The 18,870-nt window shown below is 42.6% G+C and overlaps 1 protein-coding gene across 1 annotated transcript in view; it reads right to left on the bottom strand.

Moving 5' to 3' along the window:
- Positions 1–18,870, bottom strand: part of LOC149441226 (uncharacterized) — a 117,960-nt gene that overhangs the window by 84,957 nt on the left and 14,133 nt on the right. The window contains exon 2 of the mRNA XM_089657605.1: positions 17,440–18,683. Coding sequence (XP_089513731.1) covers positions 17,440–18,683 — 1,244 coding nt within the window. The remainder of the gene's footprint in view (positions 1–17,439; positions 18,684–18,870) is intronic.

Here is an 18,870-nt window from a genome sequence, read left to right as displayed (position 1 = left end):
CCCCATTTCCTCCCAGCTGGACATTTTATATCGGATGATGTGATTGGAGCACAGACTTTTACATGGTGATAATAATGTGATAACATCCTCCAACTTTGGACCCTTAAACAGAAAGTGATAATGAGGGAGGAGTCAATACCCCAATGATGGTGGTCTTCAGGATCAGTCCAGTCTTCATCTTGATTGTTCTCCCCCCATCCTCACTCTCTGGCCTCTGGTGGGGCTCAGCCCCGCTGTTCTTCATGACTAAATCATGGACTAAATAATGAAGTGCAGTACTTCTTGTGTTGGGAAGATGGCGATGAATGATAGAGGGGGTGGGGACCCTCGTCCTATAATCCCCTCATCACTGTCCCTCCTATAAAAGACAGTTCTGGTTGTTTCCTCACTCTCTGACTAAGGTCCATGAATAAAGAAATGACCTGGTAGGAGATCAGAGGAGCCATTTCCTAGTTCCCTTGAGGGTGGAATTGTAAACTCCTCAGAGACCAAGCTGCCTGATGTGGGCGGAGTCCTGGTTTGGGGGAACCAATCAGCTCCTGTCTATTAATCCTCTTTGTCTTTGTATTTTAGTCCATGGCCGGGAGATGAGGAAAACCTCCGAGGATTGTCTCACTTTGTCTCCAGACTGGAAAGTAGAAGATGAGGACATCACACAGTATAGTCCAGGAGAAAACCCGGCTCCCTCCAATGTCCATCCGGCACCACCCAGTGTAGAAGGACCATCAGATTCCTTGTATCCTGAGGAACCTCAGACTGTGTGGGACTGGACCGGCCTTCCAACAGGGAAGAGGTTCTCCTGTACAGAGTGTGGAAAATGTTTCAGTTATAAATCCATTCTTAATGTGCACAAAAGATCTCACACGGGGGAGAAGCCGTATTCCTGTCCTGAGTGCGGGAAATGTTTTTCAATGAAGACCAATCTGTGCACAGATCAGAAATCTCACACGGGGGATAAGCCGTATTCCTGTCCTGAGTGCGGGAAATGTTTTTCAGAGAAGTCCAGTCTTTACACACATCAGAGATCTCACATGGGGGATAAGGCATATTCTTGTCCTGAGTGCGGGAAATGTTTTACAAGTAAGTCCAAACTTTACACACACCAGAGAACTCACACAGGGGAGAAGCCGTATTCCTGTCCTGAGTGTGGGAAATGTTTTTCACTGAAGTCCAATCTTTACACACATCAGCGATCTCATACGGGGGAGAAGCCATATTCCTGTTCTGAGTGCGGGAAATGTTTTACAAGTAAGTCCAGTCTTTACAGACATCAGAGATCTCACACGGGGGAGAATCCTCTTTGTCTTTTAGTCCATGGCCGGGAGATGAGGAAAACCTCTGAGGATGTCCATCCGGCACCACCCAGTGTAGATGGATCATCGGATTCCTTGTATCCTGAGGAACCTCAGACTGTGCGGGACCAGGCCGGCCTTCCAACAGGGAAGAGCTTCTCCTGTACTGAGTGTGGGAAGGGTTTCCATTATAAATCTGGTCTTAATAGGCATAAAATAACTCACACAGGGGAGAAGCCATATTCCTGTCCTGAGTGCGGGAAATGTTTTTCAGAGAAGTCCGGTCTTTACAGACATCAGAAATCTCACACGGGGAAGAAGCCATATTCCTGTCCTGAGTGTGAGAAATGTTTTTCAGACAAGTCCGTTCTTTCCATACATCAGAGATCTCACACAGGGGAGAAGCCGTATTCCTGTCCTGAGTGTGGGAAATGTTTTTCAGAGACGTCCAGTCTTTACAGACATCAGAGATCTCACACGGGGGAGAAGCCATATTCCTGTACTGAGTGTGGGAAATGTTTTTCAGTGAAGTTCCATCTTAACACACATCAGAGATCTCATACGGGGGAGAAGCCATATTCCTGTCCTGAGTGTGGGAAATGTTTTTCACAGCAGTCCAATCTTTTCAAACATCAGAGATCTCACACAGGGGAGAAGCCATATTCCTGTCCTGAGTGTGGGAAAGGTTTTCCAGAGAAGTCCCGTCTTTACAAACATCAGAGATGTCACACGGGGGAAAAGCCGTATTCCTGTCCTGAGTGTGGGATATGTTTTTCAAGTAACTTCAATCTTTCCAAACATCAGAGATCTCACACGGGGCAGAAGCCACTTTCCTGTCCTGAGTGAGGGAAATGTTCCTCGCTGAAGTCCTGTCTTCCTGTACATGAGGGGTCCCACACAACTCTGGAGGTGTATTAGTACCTTGAGTGCGGGAAATGTCTTCTAGATGAATGTTGCTGGACATCCCAGCTCTCATGTGGGGAAGAAGCACACCCTGATATACACCTCAGATATACTCCATGGCTGATCTTCATCATGGAAGAAACAGTTGATAAGGAGATGAGAGGCCCCCAAAGACATGGATGAAGTGCAGTAAATGTCGGGGTGCAGAGTGGTCAGTAGATCCTGGAAATGAAGGACACAACTTCAGCCCTTCTTGGGTGTCGGAGTTGCGTTTCCTGATAATGATATAGCGGGTTACAGAGCTAGAAGCCGGGAGAGCCCAGATCTCGTTATCGGGGAACTTTACACAGACAACAAGAACTTCTGAAGTTGATGTCCTTCATTTCAAGGCTCTACAGAACAGTGGTGACCCCGAAGCGTCTCTCTGTCTTCAGTCCATCCTTCTCCCATCCCCCAACAGGAGGGAAGGAGAACTCCGCCCCAAACTAGGGGGGAACTTTCCTCTCATTATTTCCCTTGGCTTCTGTGTGGGTTTGGGTGGTTGGAGGAGTGCAGCACGAGAGGGAACACAGCTTGTTGTTCTATGTCTACATATGGGGTCTGGGTAGAGGGGATCCACCGGAAAATATTTCTACTTTTTGATTTTCTGCAAATCATTTCTGTTTTCACTTTGAAGGGCGATATTATGTGTGGTTTGTAAAAGGGATTGGCCCAATAGATACCACCCCACTTAGAGAATAGATGGACTAATATGACCAGCATTCATTCAGCCATGTTACATGTTGGTCTTTTCATACAGGGATTTCCTATGATCATTGTCTCCATCTAGTGGCCATAATGTGGTATTAAACTGTTTTTCCTGATTTGAGGCATTTTGGAAGTAATACCTCATTATGGCCACTAGAGTGAGGGGTGGTGTCATACAATTACCGGAGATCACCTCCCCCAACATGTTATTAGTGTACTATGTGAGGGGTGGTGTCATACAATTACCGGAGATCACTCCCCCAACATGTTATTAGTGTACTACGTGAGGGGCGGTGTCATACAAATACCGGAGATCACACCCCCCCAACATATTATTAGTGTACTATATGAGGGGCGGTGTCATACAAATACCGGAGATCACCCCCCCAACATATTATTAGTGTACTACGTGAGGGGCGGTGTCATACAAATACCGGAGATCACACCCCCCAACATATTATTAGTGTACTACGTGAGGGGCAGTGTCATACAAATACCGGAGATCACACCCCAACATATTATTAGTGTACTATGTGAGGGTTGGAGTCATACAAATACTGGAGATCACACCCCCCCAACATATTATTAGTGTACTATGTGAGGGGCGGTGTCATACAAATACCGGAGATCACACCCCCAACATATTATTAGTGTACTATGTGAGGGGCGGTGTCATACAAATACCGGAGATCACACCCCCAACATATTATTAGTGTGCTATGTGAGGGGCGGTGTCATACAAATACCGGAGATCACACCCCCCAACATATTATTAGTGTACTATGTGAGGGGCGGTGTCATACAAATACCGGAGATCACACCCCCCAACATATTATTAGTGTACTATGTGAGGGGCGGTGTCATACAAATACCGGAGATCACACCCCCAACATATTATTAGTGTGCTATGTGAGGGGTGGTGTCATACAAATACCGGAGATCACACCCCCAACATATTATTAGTGTACTATGTGAGGGGCGGTGTCATACAAATACCGGAGATCACACCCCCCAACATATTATTAGTGTGCTATGTGAGGGGCGGTGTCATACAAATACCGGAGATCACACCCCCCAACATATTATTAGTGTACTATGTTAGGGGCTGTGTCATACAAATACTGGAGATCACACCCCCAACATATTATTAGTGTACTATGTGAGGGGCGGTGTCATACAAATACCAGCGATCACACCCCCCAACATATCTTACAACGCTAAGCTTTTTGGTTTGAATCCCAACCACAGCAATGAATTTGCATGATCTCTGTGTGACTACACTAACATACATGTGCTGGTGGCAGCATCTTTGCTTTCTGTCTCAATGATCCCGAGAATGTGAATTAGAATGAGGCCTTGTCTGTTCAAACACCTTTAAAGTAGCACCTTATGTGAATGTCAAACGATGGGATGAGATAAGGGCCTGGACTAATGATTGATTGGATAATGCTGGTTTACACTCCACCCACTTTTTGGGAAGGTTTTTCAAACCATGAGAAGAGTGAGAGAAAAGGATTTAAAAATAAAATAATGGCATGGAGTCCCCCCCCCCCCCCCCGGCATATCCACAACAGATCCTTATCCGAGCATGCAGATACCGCATGCCTTCAAAGATTTATTTCCTTTGTTGGATTGCCTGCTTGGCTCACACTAGATGTGATTTAAATTTTGCTTTTTTTTCACCGTATTTTCTGTAGATTTACCAATGAGTTATTGCGATTTCTATAGTAGTCTATATGTGAAATCGCTACAAAATGCTGAAAAAGTTAGACAAGAACTACTTTTGAAATTGTGCTGCAGCAAATCGCTTACATTAAGACACTCACATCCACATTCATTAGATCCGATATCCGGTACAATTTCAATTCTCAAATCGCACCTGAAATTGTGCACCCTGGATGTGACTTGGCATTCGATTTGCATGCCCTGCGACTTGCAAATTGTATGCAAAATTGCACCCAATGTGACTGGGGGCTAACTCCACAGTCACATCAAAGCGGATTTTGAAGTGGTGCGACTTACACTACGGTCACATCATGGGACTTACAGTGAAGTCACATGATTTCAAAGTCGGGGGACATGCTGATTTAAAGTGCGATCTGCAACACATCTGACACAGATCTCTCTGCAAATCACATGAAAAGTAGTGTATTCATTATTTAGAAATTGTTGCAGCTCCAACCAAGTTTGAACCACACCAATATGAACGCTCTAATAGCAGTAACATTGAGTGCGATTTGGCATGTGATTTGCATGACATGAGGCTTGCAAATTGTATGTCAAGTTGCACCCTCTTGTCTGCTATTAGAGCGGTCACATGGGTGCGTTTCCGACACTGATTTCTATAGTAGTACATGTACTACTTTTGTGACGATTTGCATAGAGATCTGTCAGAAGTTTTTCAAATCGCAAGGAAATCGGCATCTTCACTGTACGCCGCATCATCAATTCCATTTACCAGTGTTGTGGTCCATCAATTGTTAGTTAATCATTTATTTTATTTTTTAAGTTATTTGCATAATTTCCCCCTTTTTTTCCTTCCTCCTTTGGATCATAATCCATAAACTCTTCCATCTAGTGCAAGGTGGACGCTGTGCCCCTCCATCCCTCCTTGTGTTGTGTGATGGAGGCGTTGGTTCCTGGGCTCTCCGTCCCGCAAGTGATGACGCAGTGAGCAGTAGACTGTGGCTGTGTGCAGCCACCCTCCGTCTGTTCGGATTTACATATGGGCGGTTTCAGAGGCTTCTCGGTTGCACCTCCTGTGATATGCCCTCCAGTGACAAGTAAAGATGGCGGCTGGAATGCATTGAGCAGGCACCCATTAGTGGTTACATACCGGCGTGCATTCCACCGCCATCTGAGCAGCCTCTGCTGTTGATTGATTGTTTGAAGTTCTTCTCTCCACTGCCGTTGTTACAATTCTGACACATCGAACACAATACTTCCTCATAATATTCCTCTAAACCCATCTGATCACTTGGAAAGAGTTCTAAAGAGTTGCTGAAGCATTTTAAGAGCTCTAATAACATGGATTTAATGCAAATCACTCAGCAAAAGATCGATATGCTCTGATCACAATGTACAGGTAAAGCTGAATCATGGATTTATTACTACACCGCGTTCCAAATTATTCTGCAAATTCTATTTAAGTGTCACAAAGATGAAATATTTTGTTTTTCAGTGTAACTCATGGATGGCATTGTGTGTCAGGGCTCTTTTGATCACTGAAAACAATCTGGGACACCTGTGATAATTAGATTGGCCGGTGAGCCCAATTTAAGGAAAAACTACTAAAGGACGGCGTTCCACATTATTAAGCAGAGCACCATTTTCAAGCAATATGGGGAAGAAAAAGGATCTCTCTGCTGCCGAAAAGAGTGAAATAGTTCAATGCCTTGGACGAGGTATAAAAACATTCAATATTTCACGAAAATCTAAGCGTGATCATCGCACTATGAAGAGATTTGTGGCTGATTCAGAGCACAGACGGGTTGGTGCAGATAAAGGCACATTGAGGAAGATTTCTGCCAGATCCATGCATCGGATCAAGAGAGCAGCTGCTAAAATCCCATTACATAGCAGCAAACAGATATTTGAAGCTGCTGGTGCCTCTGGAGTCCCACGGAAATCAAGGTGTAGAGTCCTCCAGAGTCCTGCAACTGTGCATAAACCTTCTATTCGGCCACCCCTAACCAATGCTCACAAGCAGGAACGGCTGCATTGGGCAGAAAAATACATGAAGACTCATTTTCAAACAGTCCTGTTCACTGATGAGTGCCGTGCAACCCTGGATGGTCCAGATGGATGGAGTAGTGGATGGTTGGTGGACGGCCACCCTGTTCCAACAAGGCTGTGACGTCAGCAAGGTGGTGGTGGAGTCATGTTTTGGGCCGGAATCATGGGAACAGAGCTGGTCGGCCCCTTTAGGGTCCCCGAAGGTGTAAAGATGACCTCTGCAAAGTATGTGGAGTTTATGACTGACCACTTTCTTCCCTGGTACAGAAGGAAGAACTCTGCTTTCTGTAATAAAATCATCTTCATGCATGACAATGCACCATCTCATGCTGCAATGAATACCTCTGCATCAATGGCTGCTATGGGGATAAATGGAGAGAGAGTCATGGTGTGGCCTCCATCCTCCCCTGGCTCAATCCTATTGAGAACCTTTGGAGCATCCTCAAGCAAAAGATCTATGAGGGTGGGAGGCAGTTTACATCCAAACAGCAGCTCTGGGAGGCTATTCTGACATCTTGCAAACAAATTCAAGCAGAAACTGTCCAAAAACTCCCAAGTTCAATGGATGCAAGACTTGTGATCTGCTATCAGATAAGGGGTCCTATGTTACAATGTAACGTGACCGCTTCAAATGTTTACAAAGTTACAATGTTGTTAAAAGTTTGATTGAAATAGCTTTTGATTTCAGTAAATATGCTGCAAACACAACAAATGACAATTTTCAGTGCTTTACAACCTATAAAGTGTTTTGAAACTTCCTGTGCGGAATAATTTGGAACAAAAATCCTGTTATCATTAGGAGGTTTGTTCAATAAAATGTGAATTGTACTCTTAATAGTTGTAACCTGAGAATTATGCCGACTATTATTTACATCAATTATTGAGGGAAATGACAAAAATATAATTTGCATAATAATTTGAAACACGGTGTATTTGTATTCATACTTTTGTTATTAATTTCAGTGATCAACATCATTATTTTATGACAATTATGTACTGAGCATTATATATTTTATTATATATACACACTATATATACATAAACACACACACATATACAGTATATATATATATATATATACACACACACACACACACATACATATAGACATATATATATATATATATACACAGTTGTGTTCAAAAGTTTGCATACCCTGGCAGAAATTGTGACATTTTGGTATTCATATTGCAAATATGACTGATCTGCCAAAAAACTGTCTTTTATTGGGATAGTGATCATATGAAGCCATTTATAATCACATAGTTGTTTGGCTCCTTTTTAAATCATAATGATAACAGAAATCCCCCATATGGCCCGGATCAGAAGTCTCCACCCCCTGGAATGTTTGGCCTGGGTACAGACACACAAGGTGACACACACGGGTTACAATGCCAAATCGGCTTTGATGTGACCGCAGTGTAAGGCCTTTTTATGTTTGATTTCCTGAGTGTTTTTCCGATTTATGGGAAATGCCGCATACTAGCAAAAGTGAATTGACATTTTCAGTATTGCATGCGAGATGTGGTCATGTGACTGCCTTAACTCATGCGATAATCTGGAGTGAAGTGTGCCCATAGAGCCAAGAAATATTGCCAATAGGGTTCCCTTTCACATCCCTGTTCAATGTTCTGTTGTATGCTGCACAGGTACACGTCACTGTGGCTTTCTTTCTGACTCTAATTTGTGGGGCCTGTATACCAAGGGTTACCGCAGGTGGGAAGAGGATTCATCAGGTGCAAACACTTTCTCTGACCCAATGAATGACAGTGGTGGGTGTGGCCTACCTTATATAAAGAGATGCAGTTGGGGCTGATTTTTTCCTTGCACAGGCTACATTATTTCTGCAAGTCCTTGTCTGTGGTGGTTTGGGGAGGAAGAGATATTGTGGTGAATTGCCCCAGGCCACACTCACGCTGTGTTTGGGGGAGGAAGAGATATTGTGGTGAATTGCCCCAGGCCACACTCATGCTGTGTTTTGATGTGGGCTGTAAATGTTTTGCATGTTCTTTCTTCTAAGGTGTGTTTGTGTGTTATTGTACAATGATTGTGTGTTTATTATCTTTGCATTGTAATCCTAACACATGTCCATTGCTCTGCTCTTCCAAGTTTGCTTTATTTAGACTGAAATGCAGTTTTCAGACAAACCTGATAAGAAATGTATGTGTCGGGGATTTGGGGAGGTGGGAGGTGTTATTTTGGCACGTATGTATTTTTATATTGATATTTTGATCTGCAGCTTGTTTTGTGGATAGATAAGCCTAATACGTGATTTATATTAACTGTTTGTTTCCTGCTGTAACCTGTGAAAGCACAGTTCATTAGAAGTATAATCTTTTAGATTGTAAGCTCTTATGAGCAGGACTGTTCTATTTTAGCAACATCAATCCTGCTTTTTTTTTTTTTTTTTTTACCAAGAAATTAAATGTACCTACTTGTTGTTGCTGTCCAAATAAATGTGGAATGTGTATTTGATCAATAAACATTTGGACTATGTATTTTTTTTGGGGGGGATTATTTCATGTTCTAGGTGAATGTAGCACAGTGGCTAAATTGTTAGCACTTCTGCCTGGTAGTACTAGGGTTGTTGGTTCAAATCCCAACCATGGCACCTCCTGCCTGGAGTTTGCATGTTTTCCCTGTGTCTGTGTGGGTTTCCTCTGGGTACTCCTGTTTCCTTCCACACTCTAAAGACATGCTGGTAGGTTAATTGGATCCTGTCAAAATTGGCCCTAGTATATATATGAATGTAAGTTAGGGACCTTAGATAGTACACCCCTTGAGGGTTAAGGACTGATGTGAATTTACAATATATATATGTAAAGCACTGTGTAAATTGACAGCGCTATATAAGTACCATAAATAAATGTACTAGCACCCCTAACACTTATTGTTGTTAGCTATATAATATGCCCAAATCTTCCTTGTTAGAGCGCACATGTGCAAGTATGTCCAAACAAACCAAAAGCCCTCTATTGCACCACAAGATCATGTTCTGTACCAATGAATAGGTCGTGTTCAATGTGCAGCTAGCTATTCTTTTTCTACAATCCTCTTAACAGTAATAAATTGGGCCTCCAATTTATGTTGACTTTGGGCCTTTACTGGCAAATATATATTCGCCAATGTCATATACACAGTAGAGCTGCAAGCATACATTCACCAATGTCATATACACAGTATAGTGCAAGCACACATTCACCAATGTCATATACACAGTATAGCTGCAAGCATACATTCACCAATGTCATATACACAGTATAGCTGCAAGCATACATTCACCAATGTCATATACACAGTATAGCTGCAAGCATACATTCACCAATGTCATATACACAGTATAGCTGCAAACATGCATTCACCAATGTCATATACACAGTATAGCTGCAAGCAGGGTGGATTTTACTTAAATCAAACTGATTTAAATCACTAGTCAGTGAGGCTTGATTTAAATCCTAGTTTTCTACATAAAGACTAATTCTTGCCGGTATAACTTTAATATGCAAGTAGATGAAGATTTTTAGAATAACAACTTTTCATGTTAGTTTTTTATCCCCAGTTTAATAGGTTAATCATTCATATTTGAACAACTTTTCTGTTGTACTTAGGAAGGAGAAAAATAATCATTACCTTAATAATAACAATTTATATAGATTTATTCAACTGAAACAATAACATTACAGAATATGTTATTTGCTGAAACAAACATCCATGTTTTTTAACTAATTTGGCTAAACAAAATATATATATTTGAAGAAACTTAGACTGTCAGCCCCTTCCTCCTCACACTTAGTTTCACTTTCTTCTTGTGCAGATCTATTCCACTCCAAACAATCAGAAAAATATTATTTCTATTCTATTCACTGAACTTCTAGAAACTTAGCACTGAAGGGGTTGATTCTGTATTCATAGGTTTGTAGAAGTTAGGATGAAGGTCTTTTTCTTAACTCTGTTCATGTTATAACATTTTTGCTGTGAAGAAGAGGCATGTGATGTCTGCTGAGTCAAATTCAGTTTTGAGAACTGCAAAAGTAAACCAACATCTGTGATAATATCTTGTAGGCAGAGAAACTGCCCAATAATCTTACAAAAACCTCTGGAAGAGCGTGACATTGTGAATGGATTCATGGAATTTATTTACCAAACAAATTAAACATATACAGCCTTATTCTACAAAATTAAAAAACAAATCTTTATTTCATGATGGAATAACCTTTGGATGGTAATATATTTTCCTCAAAAAGCATTTTATTTTAAAAATTCCGATTTAAATTAAAAAAAATCCGATTTAAATAAAAAAAATCCTATATAAATCAAAAAAATCTGATTTTTTTAATTTTTAAAAAAAAAATCATTGATTTTTATCCACCCTGGCTGCAAGCATACATTCACCAATGTCATATACACAGTAGAGCTGCAAGCATACATTCACCAATGTCATATACACAGTAGAGCTGCAAGCATACATTCACCAATGTCATATACACAGTATAGCTGCAAGCATACATTCACCAATGTCATATACACAGTATAGCTGCAAGCATACATTCACCAATGTCATATACACAGTATAGCTGCAAGCATACATTCACCAATGTCATATACACAGTAGAGCTGCAAGCATACATTCACCAATGTCATATACACACAGTATAGCTGCAAGCATACATTCACCAATGTCATATACACAGTATAGCTGCAAGCATACATTCACCAATGCCAAATCCACAATAGAACTGCAAACATATATTTGCGAATGTCATATACACAATGGAGCCGCATGTAAAATTGCTATGGTGCACAAATAAATGCCAAGACGGCTGTTGGAGGCACTAGAGCAGCTGTCATACTGGAAATACGTCATGACGTTGGCAGAAGGACGTTTGCACACACCCGGAAGTGGTAGTGGATGGGAGTGTGGTTAGTAGAGTTTAGTGGTAATTTGCAAGTCTATTTTTTAGTTTTGTGAATTGTTCTTTTGTGGAATTCCAGACCACATCTGGACATGGCGAGATCGCTGTTCTTCACCGAGGAGCTGATCCTCATTGGCCGGGGAAACATTACTAATAATGGTTGTATCTTCAGGAGGAAACGTGTCCATTTCCTAGATCCATTGAGGTACATAGCAGAGGTTCAAGGTTCTTCCTAACTATACAGGTGGCACAGACACAAGCATACACCCAGGGCCACTGTTAGATATCATGGGGCCCCATACAGCATACCTGACAACCCCCCACCGCCAGAGAAAATATCCAAATTATATTTATGGTAAAAATACACTAAAAACATTATTAATGGACATAATCCCAACCATATTCCTGTGAAATCTAAATGATAAAACTGTACTGAGTTCATAAATAAAGCTGTGTGTGTAATGGAGGTCTTGGGGCTCATTCACATGGGTGCTGTGGCCTGTAGAGTGGGAATCAGTGGTTGTTTTTGTGGCTATCGCCGTTTGCAGGCAACCTATGTTACACTATGGAAATGCTACAGGTCATAATTTGACAAGCATATGGGTGCAGGTGTACAGCCCTGAACAGACAGTGAGCATTCAGGGCCACTTTCCCATGCCTTCACACCTGTCAGATGACAACCTGTGTTCATACAGCTGCTGTGTCCCCATAGTGTAACAGGTGGCTCTAGCCACATGAACAACCCCCTCATTCATGCTGTACAGGCCAGAGGACCTGTGTGAATGGGGCATTTTTTACTTTTTTTTTCCTCAGCTCATTCATTTCAATGAGCTGCCTAATGTGTGGGAACATGCAAAAATACTGCAGGCATGTTATTGTAAAAGTGTGTTGCACCTAACCGCACAGTAGTGTGGTGCCATGCGTTTTGGTGGCTGTGAATGCATCTGTGTTTACTAGACATGTGGAGGTGCAATTAAGTTTTCATCATGGTACCTGCGCACATCTGCAGAGGGTATTGCATTTCTTTGCTGTGCTGGACAATGCGTGCTCTTGCATGCGTTTCTGCACCACAAATGGTGTGAACAAGTCCTAAGGGCCAGTTCACACTATAGGAACAGTCTAGATGTGTTCCAGATGCGTTTTTGCATGCACTTTTTTGATGCATGTTTAGCGTCTTCCTGAGCATTTTGGATGTATTTTTGGTGTGTTCCAGTGCAGTTTGGATGCGTTTTTGACTTCCAGTGCATTTTTTTTATGCATTCCAGTTACTTTTTTCCCCTCTCTTTTTCTAAAATTGAATTAAGGACATGTGCGTTTTAGTGCGTTCCAGGGCGTTTTACCGTATTCCTGTACAGGTCTATGCATAAACAATGCAGCCTGTTTGACTATTTTGGCAGCACCTGCAACGCACTGGAACTGCAAGCGCTGATGTGAACTATGACATTGAGAACCATATAACCTTCTTTCTGTGTGTTTTGGATACAAAAAAAGCAACTGAAACACATGTAGTGTGAACTGGCCTTAAAGGTTATTATAGGTCAGGGAACGGGACTGACCAGGAATTGTGAATTCAATCAGACTAGAGGTGAGATACAATCAGCAATTGTATAATAATGTGAGATCTGAGCTGGAGGTGATAGGAAATGAGACGCATTCACTTGATCAGGAAATAGTTATATACAAAGAGTGGGGCGGGGATACATAGATTTGCAGATGGAACAGGTGATGACAGGGGGGGTGGGGGAGGGGAACAGGTGATTACAGGGGGGGAGGGGAACAGGTGATGACAGGGGGGGCGGGGGAGGGAATAGGTGATGACAGGAGGGCGGGGGAGGGAACAGGTGAAGACGGGGGAGGGGACAAGTTGTATAAGGAGAGAGATTTAAGGGCTCTTTCACACGTGACTTTATTTCTAACTCTTGCCATACGCCCACATGGCATTGGACAGGTGTTTGGGAAGCAGTTTTAATGCTCCACAAATGCTCCCCAAACGCCCTATGTGCGGTTTTGAGGCATGTGATAAGCATTTACCAAGCATTAAAACTGCACCACAAATGCCTGTAATAAAGTTAAATGGTATTGACGCTCCGAAAACGCCTCACAACCACACCACAAACGTCTGCCAGGCATTTGAGGAGCGGCACCATAGACTTGAATGCGAGGCTTCAACTCCTCCTGACTCGACATGAGGCACCAGTTTTGCCATGACGCAATGCTAACGCTTCAGTGTGAACAACACTGTGTGCTGCCATGTGCAGAATTTTCATAGGCGATTGAGAAGCATAAAAACGCTTCCCAAATGCCTGTCTGATGCCTGCTGACAAAGCTAGTGTGAACGCAGCCTTAGAGAAGATAAAGTTGTAATGAAATATAAACAGAAGGAAAATTTAAAATTTCAAACTTGTCAGAAGAACAGGACGCAGGTAAGATTCACTCCCTTTCCACTTTCTAGTCAGTAGCCAAAATCGTAATTAATTGATCTATATTCCTGGCACTGACAGAACCCTGGAAATTGATCTCCATATTTTGAGTATTCACAAATGTCAAGGAGCTTACAATCTAATGCAGGCCATAGATGGGTCGAAAATCATCCGAAAAAAAAAATCGGCCAATCTTTGCACCGTTAGTGGTTTAATTGGTTGGCCGTTTAATCGGGGTTTTGACACATTTTTTCTATTGGTAAGGTTGGGAAGAAGAAGAATTCCAGTCCTCTATTATATTTTACATGAAAAGTCTTGCGGTTGCAACAATGTATCTATTTGTATCCGAATAAAAACATCTTTATCCGAAATGGATACAATGTGGAAACCGCAATACTTTTCATGTAAAATATAATAGCAGAGCTCTCTGCAAGGGACAGAAGTAAAAATGCCGGCCGCAGACGGGACGAAAATCAAATGATTTTTTTGCTGTTGGTGGTAACGTCGTCTGATTGAACGACCGATTTTTTACATATACTAGGCCCAATTAACCTAACAGCATGTCTTTGGAGTGTTGGCAGAAACACACCCGTGCAGAGAAAGCATGCAAACTGAGATGCAGCCATGACTGGGATTAGATCCCATGATCCAAGTGCTGTAAGTTCTGAGTTCTAACCACTCAGCCACTGGAGGAGACAGAGTTTGAGCTGCAATGTAGAATAGTTACATTGTTTACAAATAATGAAACAGCGAGCTCTGGTCAAATTATATAGACTACTAAAATGGTATTACACAAGATGAATATAAATCCAGGTATAGATATGAAGGTAGCAGCTAGCACTCAGGGTATTGGCAACAGTCCCAGAATAGAAATATGTTACAGTAATAGTGCAGCGCTATAAATGCATGTTATCAATCATCAACGCATGGAAAATCCAAAAAGTGCAATCATTTATTTATTTTAGGTACTCTTACAGTGTGCTGCCACGCAGCTTTACTGTTTAGCAGTTGTTATTACATGTTAAAACACACACCCCTGCTGTTTCTGACTAGTTGGTTGCTTCCTCCCTCCATTTCCTGTTGTAACGCCCCTTTTGTTTAGTGGTTATGAAGACACTGTAAAGTGAGAAAGCTGTGTGACATCACTGGAAATGGACCTATGAAAACACCTTTATGTTCATACCTTTGCTACCTGGAAGCATAAAGAAGCATTGGAAGACACCTCTGAAGTTGAATTCATTGAGTAAACTATCTGTTAAGGCGATCATTCAACTTGCTGCACACATTCTTACAGACCGGGTCTAAACGAATCTCACCACAAGTACAACCGATGCCAAGACAGAACATACAGTGCCGTCAATGTACGCAGTGCTTTACACATACATTGTACATTCACATCTGTCCCTAACCCTCAAGGGGTGTACAATCTAAGGTCCCTAACTCACATTCATACACTAGGGCCAATTTGGAGAGGAATCAATACACCTACCAGCATGTCTTTGGAGTGTGGGAGGAAACTGGAGTACTTGGAGGAAACCCATGCAAGCACAGGGAGAACATGCAAATTCCATGCAGGAGGTGCCATGGTCAGGAATCGAACCCATGACCCATTTACTGCAAGGCAGATGTGATAACCATTAGGCCACTGTGCTGCCCATTAATGATGATGTAAACTGGTAAATGGTGCTAAAAAAAAGTTCATCTAATCATTCCTGAATAATGGAATGTCCTTGGTGTGAGAGGGAGTGCCTATCAATGGCACGTGTGGATAATCCGTGACGGACAGTAGTGCATGAACACGTGACAGGTCATCCACCCTTGGGACTTGTGTATTACACTATTAAGCACCTTTCTGGCTCCTGTGGCTGAGCTAATTCCTCCCCAGGACCATTTGGGCACCCACCCTGATGGATGACTAACCCATAGCTGCCAGCATACCGCTGCACCCCCAGATGTGTGATGTGTATAACCCATGCGCAGTAATACCTTAACATAGAATAGTTACATGATTACAGAGAAGGAAGATATATCATTATATTGGGAACTTAGAACTGGACATTCCCAATTATTGGAGATATAAGTGTGAAAATGTTTAACATCTGAAAATAGAATGTATGACATTCATTAGGAAATGCATTAGTTGTCTCATCATTTTGGAGAAACAGCAAAAAAACAAAACAATTCTAATCTCGGTGTACTAATTATGTTACATTCTAAGTATTCTCTTATGCCAACAGGAAAGCGCCAATGGTACAAAGCCTGCGCTTGTGCGCCATCTAGCGAACATATCCGGTATTGCAGCTGAAAATGTGCCAGACGCGATTCCACATTTACTAACAGCAAAGTAGACGTTCGGCAATGAGATTGCTAGACGCCACTCAGAGGACTGACAGGTCCTCATTGATTTAACTGAGTCTGCCTGAATGGTCAGAGTCTGCTGGTAGATTCACGTCTTAGTAAATCAGGGCCAATGTGTCCACAATCACCATGGAAATGATCAGATCAATGAAACGTTTGTCATAGACAGACCATCATGTGCCGATCATATACACAGACATTTGTATCACGGGAAACATACAAGAAACATGTATGGAGAAAGACACGGGAAAGTCCCAATGTGCATTCACCAATCACTCCTTCATTCCTGGTATACACACAATTCCATTGCTTCCATGTGTACACCATCAGTCACTCTTCTAGAATTGGGACATTTTATTACCACCCACCTCTTCAGTGATCCCCCACCATGCAAGTATTGTCCTCACCTTCAACTGTGGGCCTAATGAGTGCTTGGAACATTTGTCCACAAAGTAATCATAATCAACTTCCAAGTGTTTGTAAAATCTCCCACCACAAACTGTACTCAGCCAATCACAGGGCAGGACTCCATTTTTCTTTTTCTCCTGCCATCAATGGCCGACCCGGTCCCACACTTCATCCATGTTTTTGGGGGCCTCTGATCTCCTTAGGAACTGTTTCTTCCATGATGAAGATCAGCCATGGAGTATATCTGAGGTGTATATCAGGGTGTGTTTCTTCCCCACATGAGAGCTGGGATGTCCAGCAACATTCATCTAGAAGACATTTCCCACACTCAAGGCACTAATAGGCCTCCAGGGTTGTGTGGGACCCCTGATGTACAGGAAGACAGGACTTCAGTGAGGAACATTTCCCTCACTAAGAAGTAGAAATCAGCTTCTCCCTGTGTGAGATCTCTGATGTTTGTAAAGCTAGGAGTTCTGTGAAAAACATTTCCCGCACTCAGGACAGGAATACGGCTTCTCCCCCCGTATGAGATCTCTGATGTTTGTAAAGATTGGACTTGTCTAAAAAACATTTCCCGCACTCAAAACAGGAATATGGCTTCTCACCCGTGTGAGACCTTTCATGTGTGACAAGATCTGTTTTTTGTGCAAAACATTTCCCTCACTCAGGACAGGAATATTGCTTCTCCCCCATGTGAGATCTTTGATGCTTGGAAAGATGGCACTTCACAGAAAAACATTTCCCACACTCAGGACAGGAATATGGCTTCTCCCCTGTGTGCATTCTCTGATGTGGATAAAGTTGGTACTTCTGTGCAAAACGTTTCCCGCACTCAGGACAGGAATACGGCTTCTCCCCCGTGTGAGATCTCTGATGCCTGGAAAGATGGAACTTCCATGAAAAACATTTCCCACACTCAGGACAGGAATACGGCTTCTCCCCCGTGTGCATTTTCTGATGTGTGTAAAGTTGGTACTTCTGTGCAAAATGTTTCCCGCACTCAGGACAGGAATATGGCTTCTCCCCCGTGTGAGATATCTGATGTTTGTAAAGATTGGACTTCTCTGCAAAATGTTTCCCGCACTCAGGACAGGAATACGGCTTCTCCCCCGTGTGAGATTTCTGATGTTTGTAGAGACTGGACGTCTGTGAAAAACATTTTGCGCACTCAGAACAGGAATACGGTTTCTCCCCTGTGTGCGATCTCTGATGTGTGTCAAGATGTGACTTATGTGAAAAACATTTCCCGCACTCAGGACAGGAATAGAACTTCTCTCCTGTGTGAGATCTCTGATGTTTGTAAAGACTGGACTTCTGTGAAAAACATTTCCCGCACTCAGGGCAGGAATATGGCTTATCCCCCGTGTGAGTTCTCTGATGTGTGTCAAGATGTGACTTATGAGAAAAACATTTCCCGCACTCAGGGCAGGAATACGGCTTCTCCCCCGTGTGAGATCTCTGATGGTTGTAAAGACTGCACTTCACTGAAAAACATTTTCCACACTCAGGACAGGAATACGGCTTCTCCCCCGTGTGAGATCTCTGATGTATGTCAAGATGGCACTTATGTGAAAAACATTTCCCACACTCTGGACAGGAATACGGCTTCTCCCCCGTGTGACATCTTTTATGCCTATTAAGTTGGGATTTATAATGGAAACCCTTCCCGCACTCAGTACAGGAGAAGCTCTTCCCTATTGGAAGGCCGGCCTGGTCCCGCACAGTCTGAGGTTCCTCAGGATACGAGGAATCCGATGGTCCATCTACACTGGGTGGTGCCGGATGGACATTGGAGGGAGCCGGGTTTTCTCCTGGACTATACTGTGTGATGTCCTCATCTTCTACTTTCCAGTCTGGAGACAAAGTGAGACAATCCTCGGAGGTTTTCCTCATCTCCCGGCCATGGACTAAAATACAAAGACAAAGAGGATTACTAGACAGGAGCTGATTGGTTCCCCCAAACCAGGACTCCGCCCACATCAGGCAGCTTGGTCTCTGAGGAGCTTACAATTCCACCCTCAAGGGAACTAGGAAATGGCTCCTCTGATCTCCTACCAGGTCATTTCTTTATTCATGGACCTTAGTCAGAGAGTG

Source organism: Staurois parvus, unplaced genomic scaffold, assembly GCF_062004578.1.
Source record: "Staurois parvus isolate SC_StPar_1 unplaced genomic scaffold, SC_StPar_1.0 ptg001011l, whole genome shotgun sequence".
NCBI lineage: Eukaryota > Metazoa > Chordata > Amphibia > Anura > Ranidae > Staurois > Staurois parvus.
This window is presented reverse-complemented; position numbering and strand designations above follow the sequence as displayed.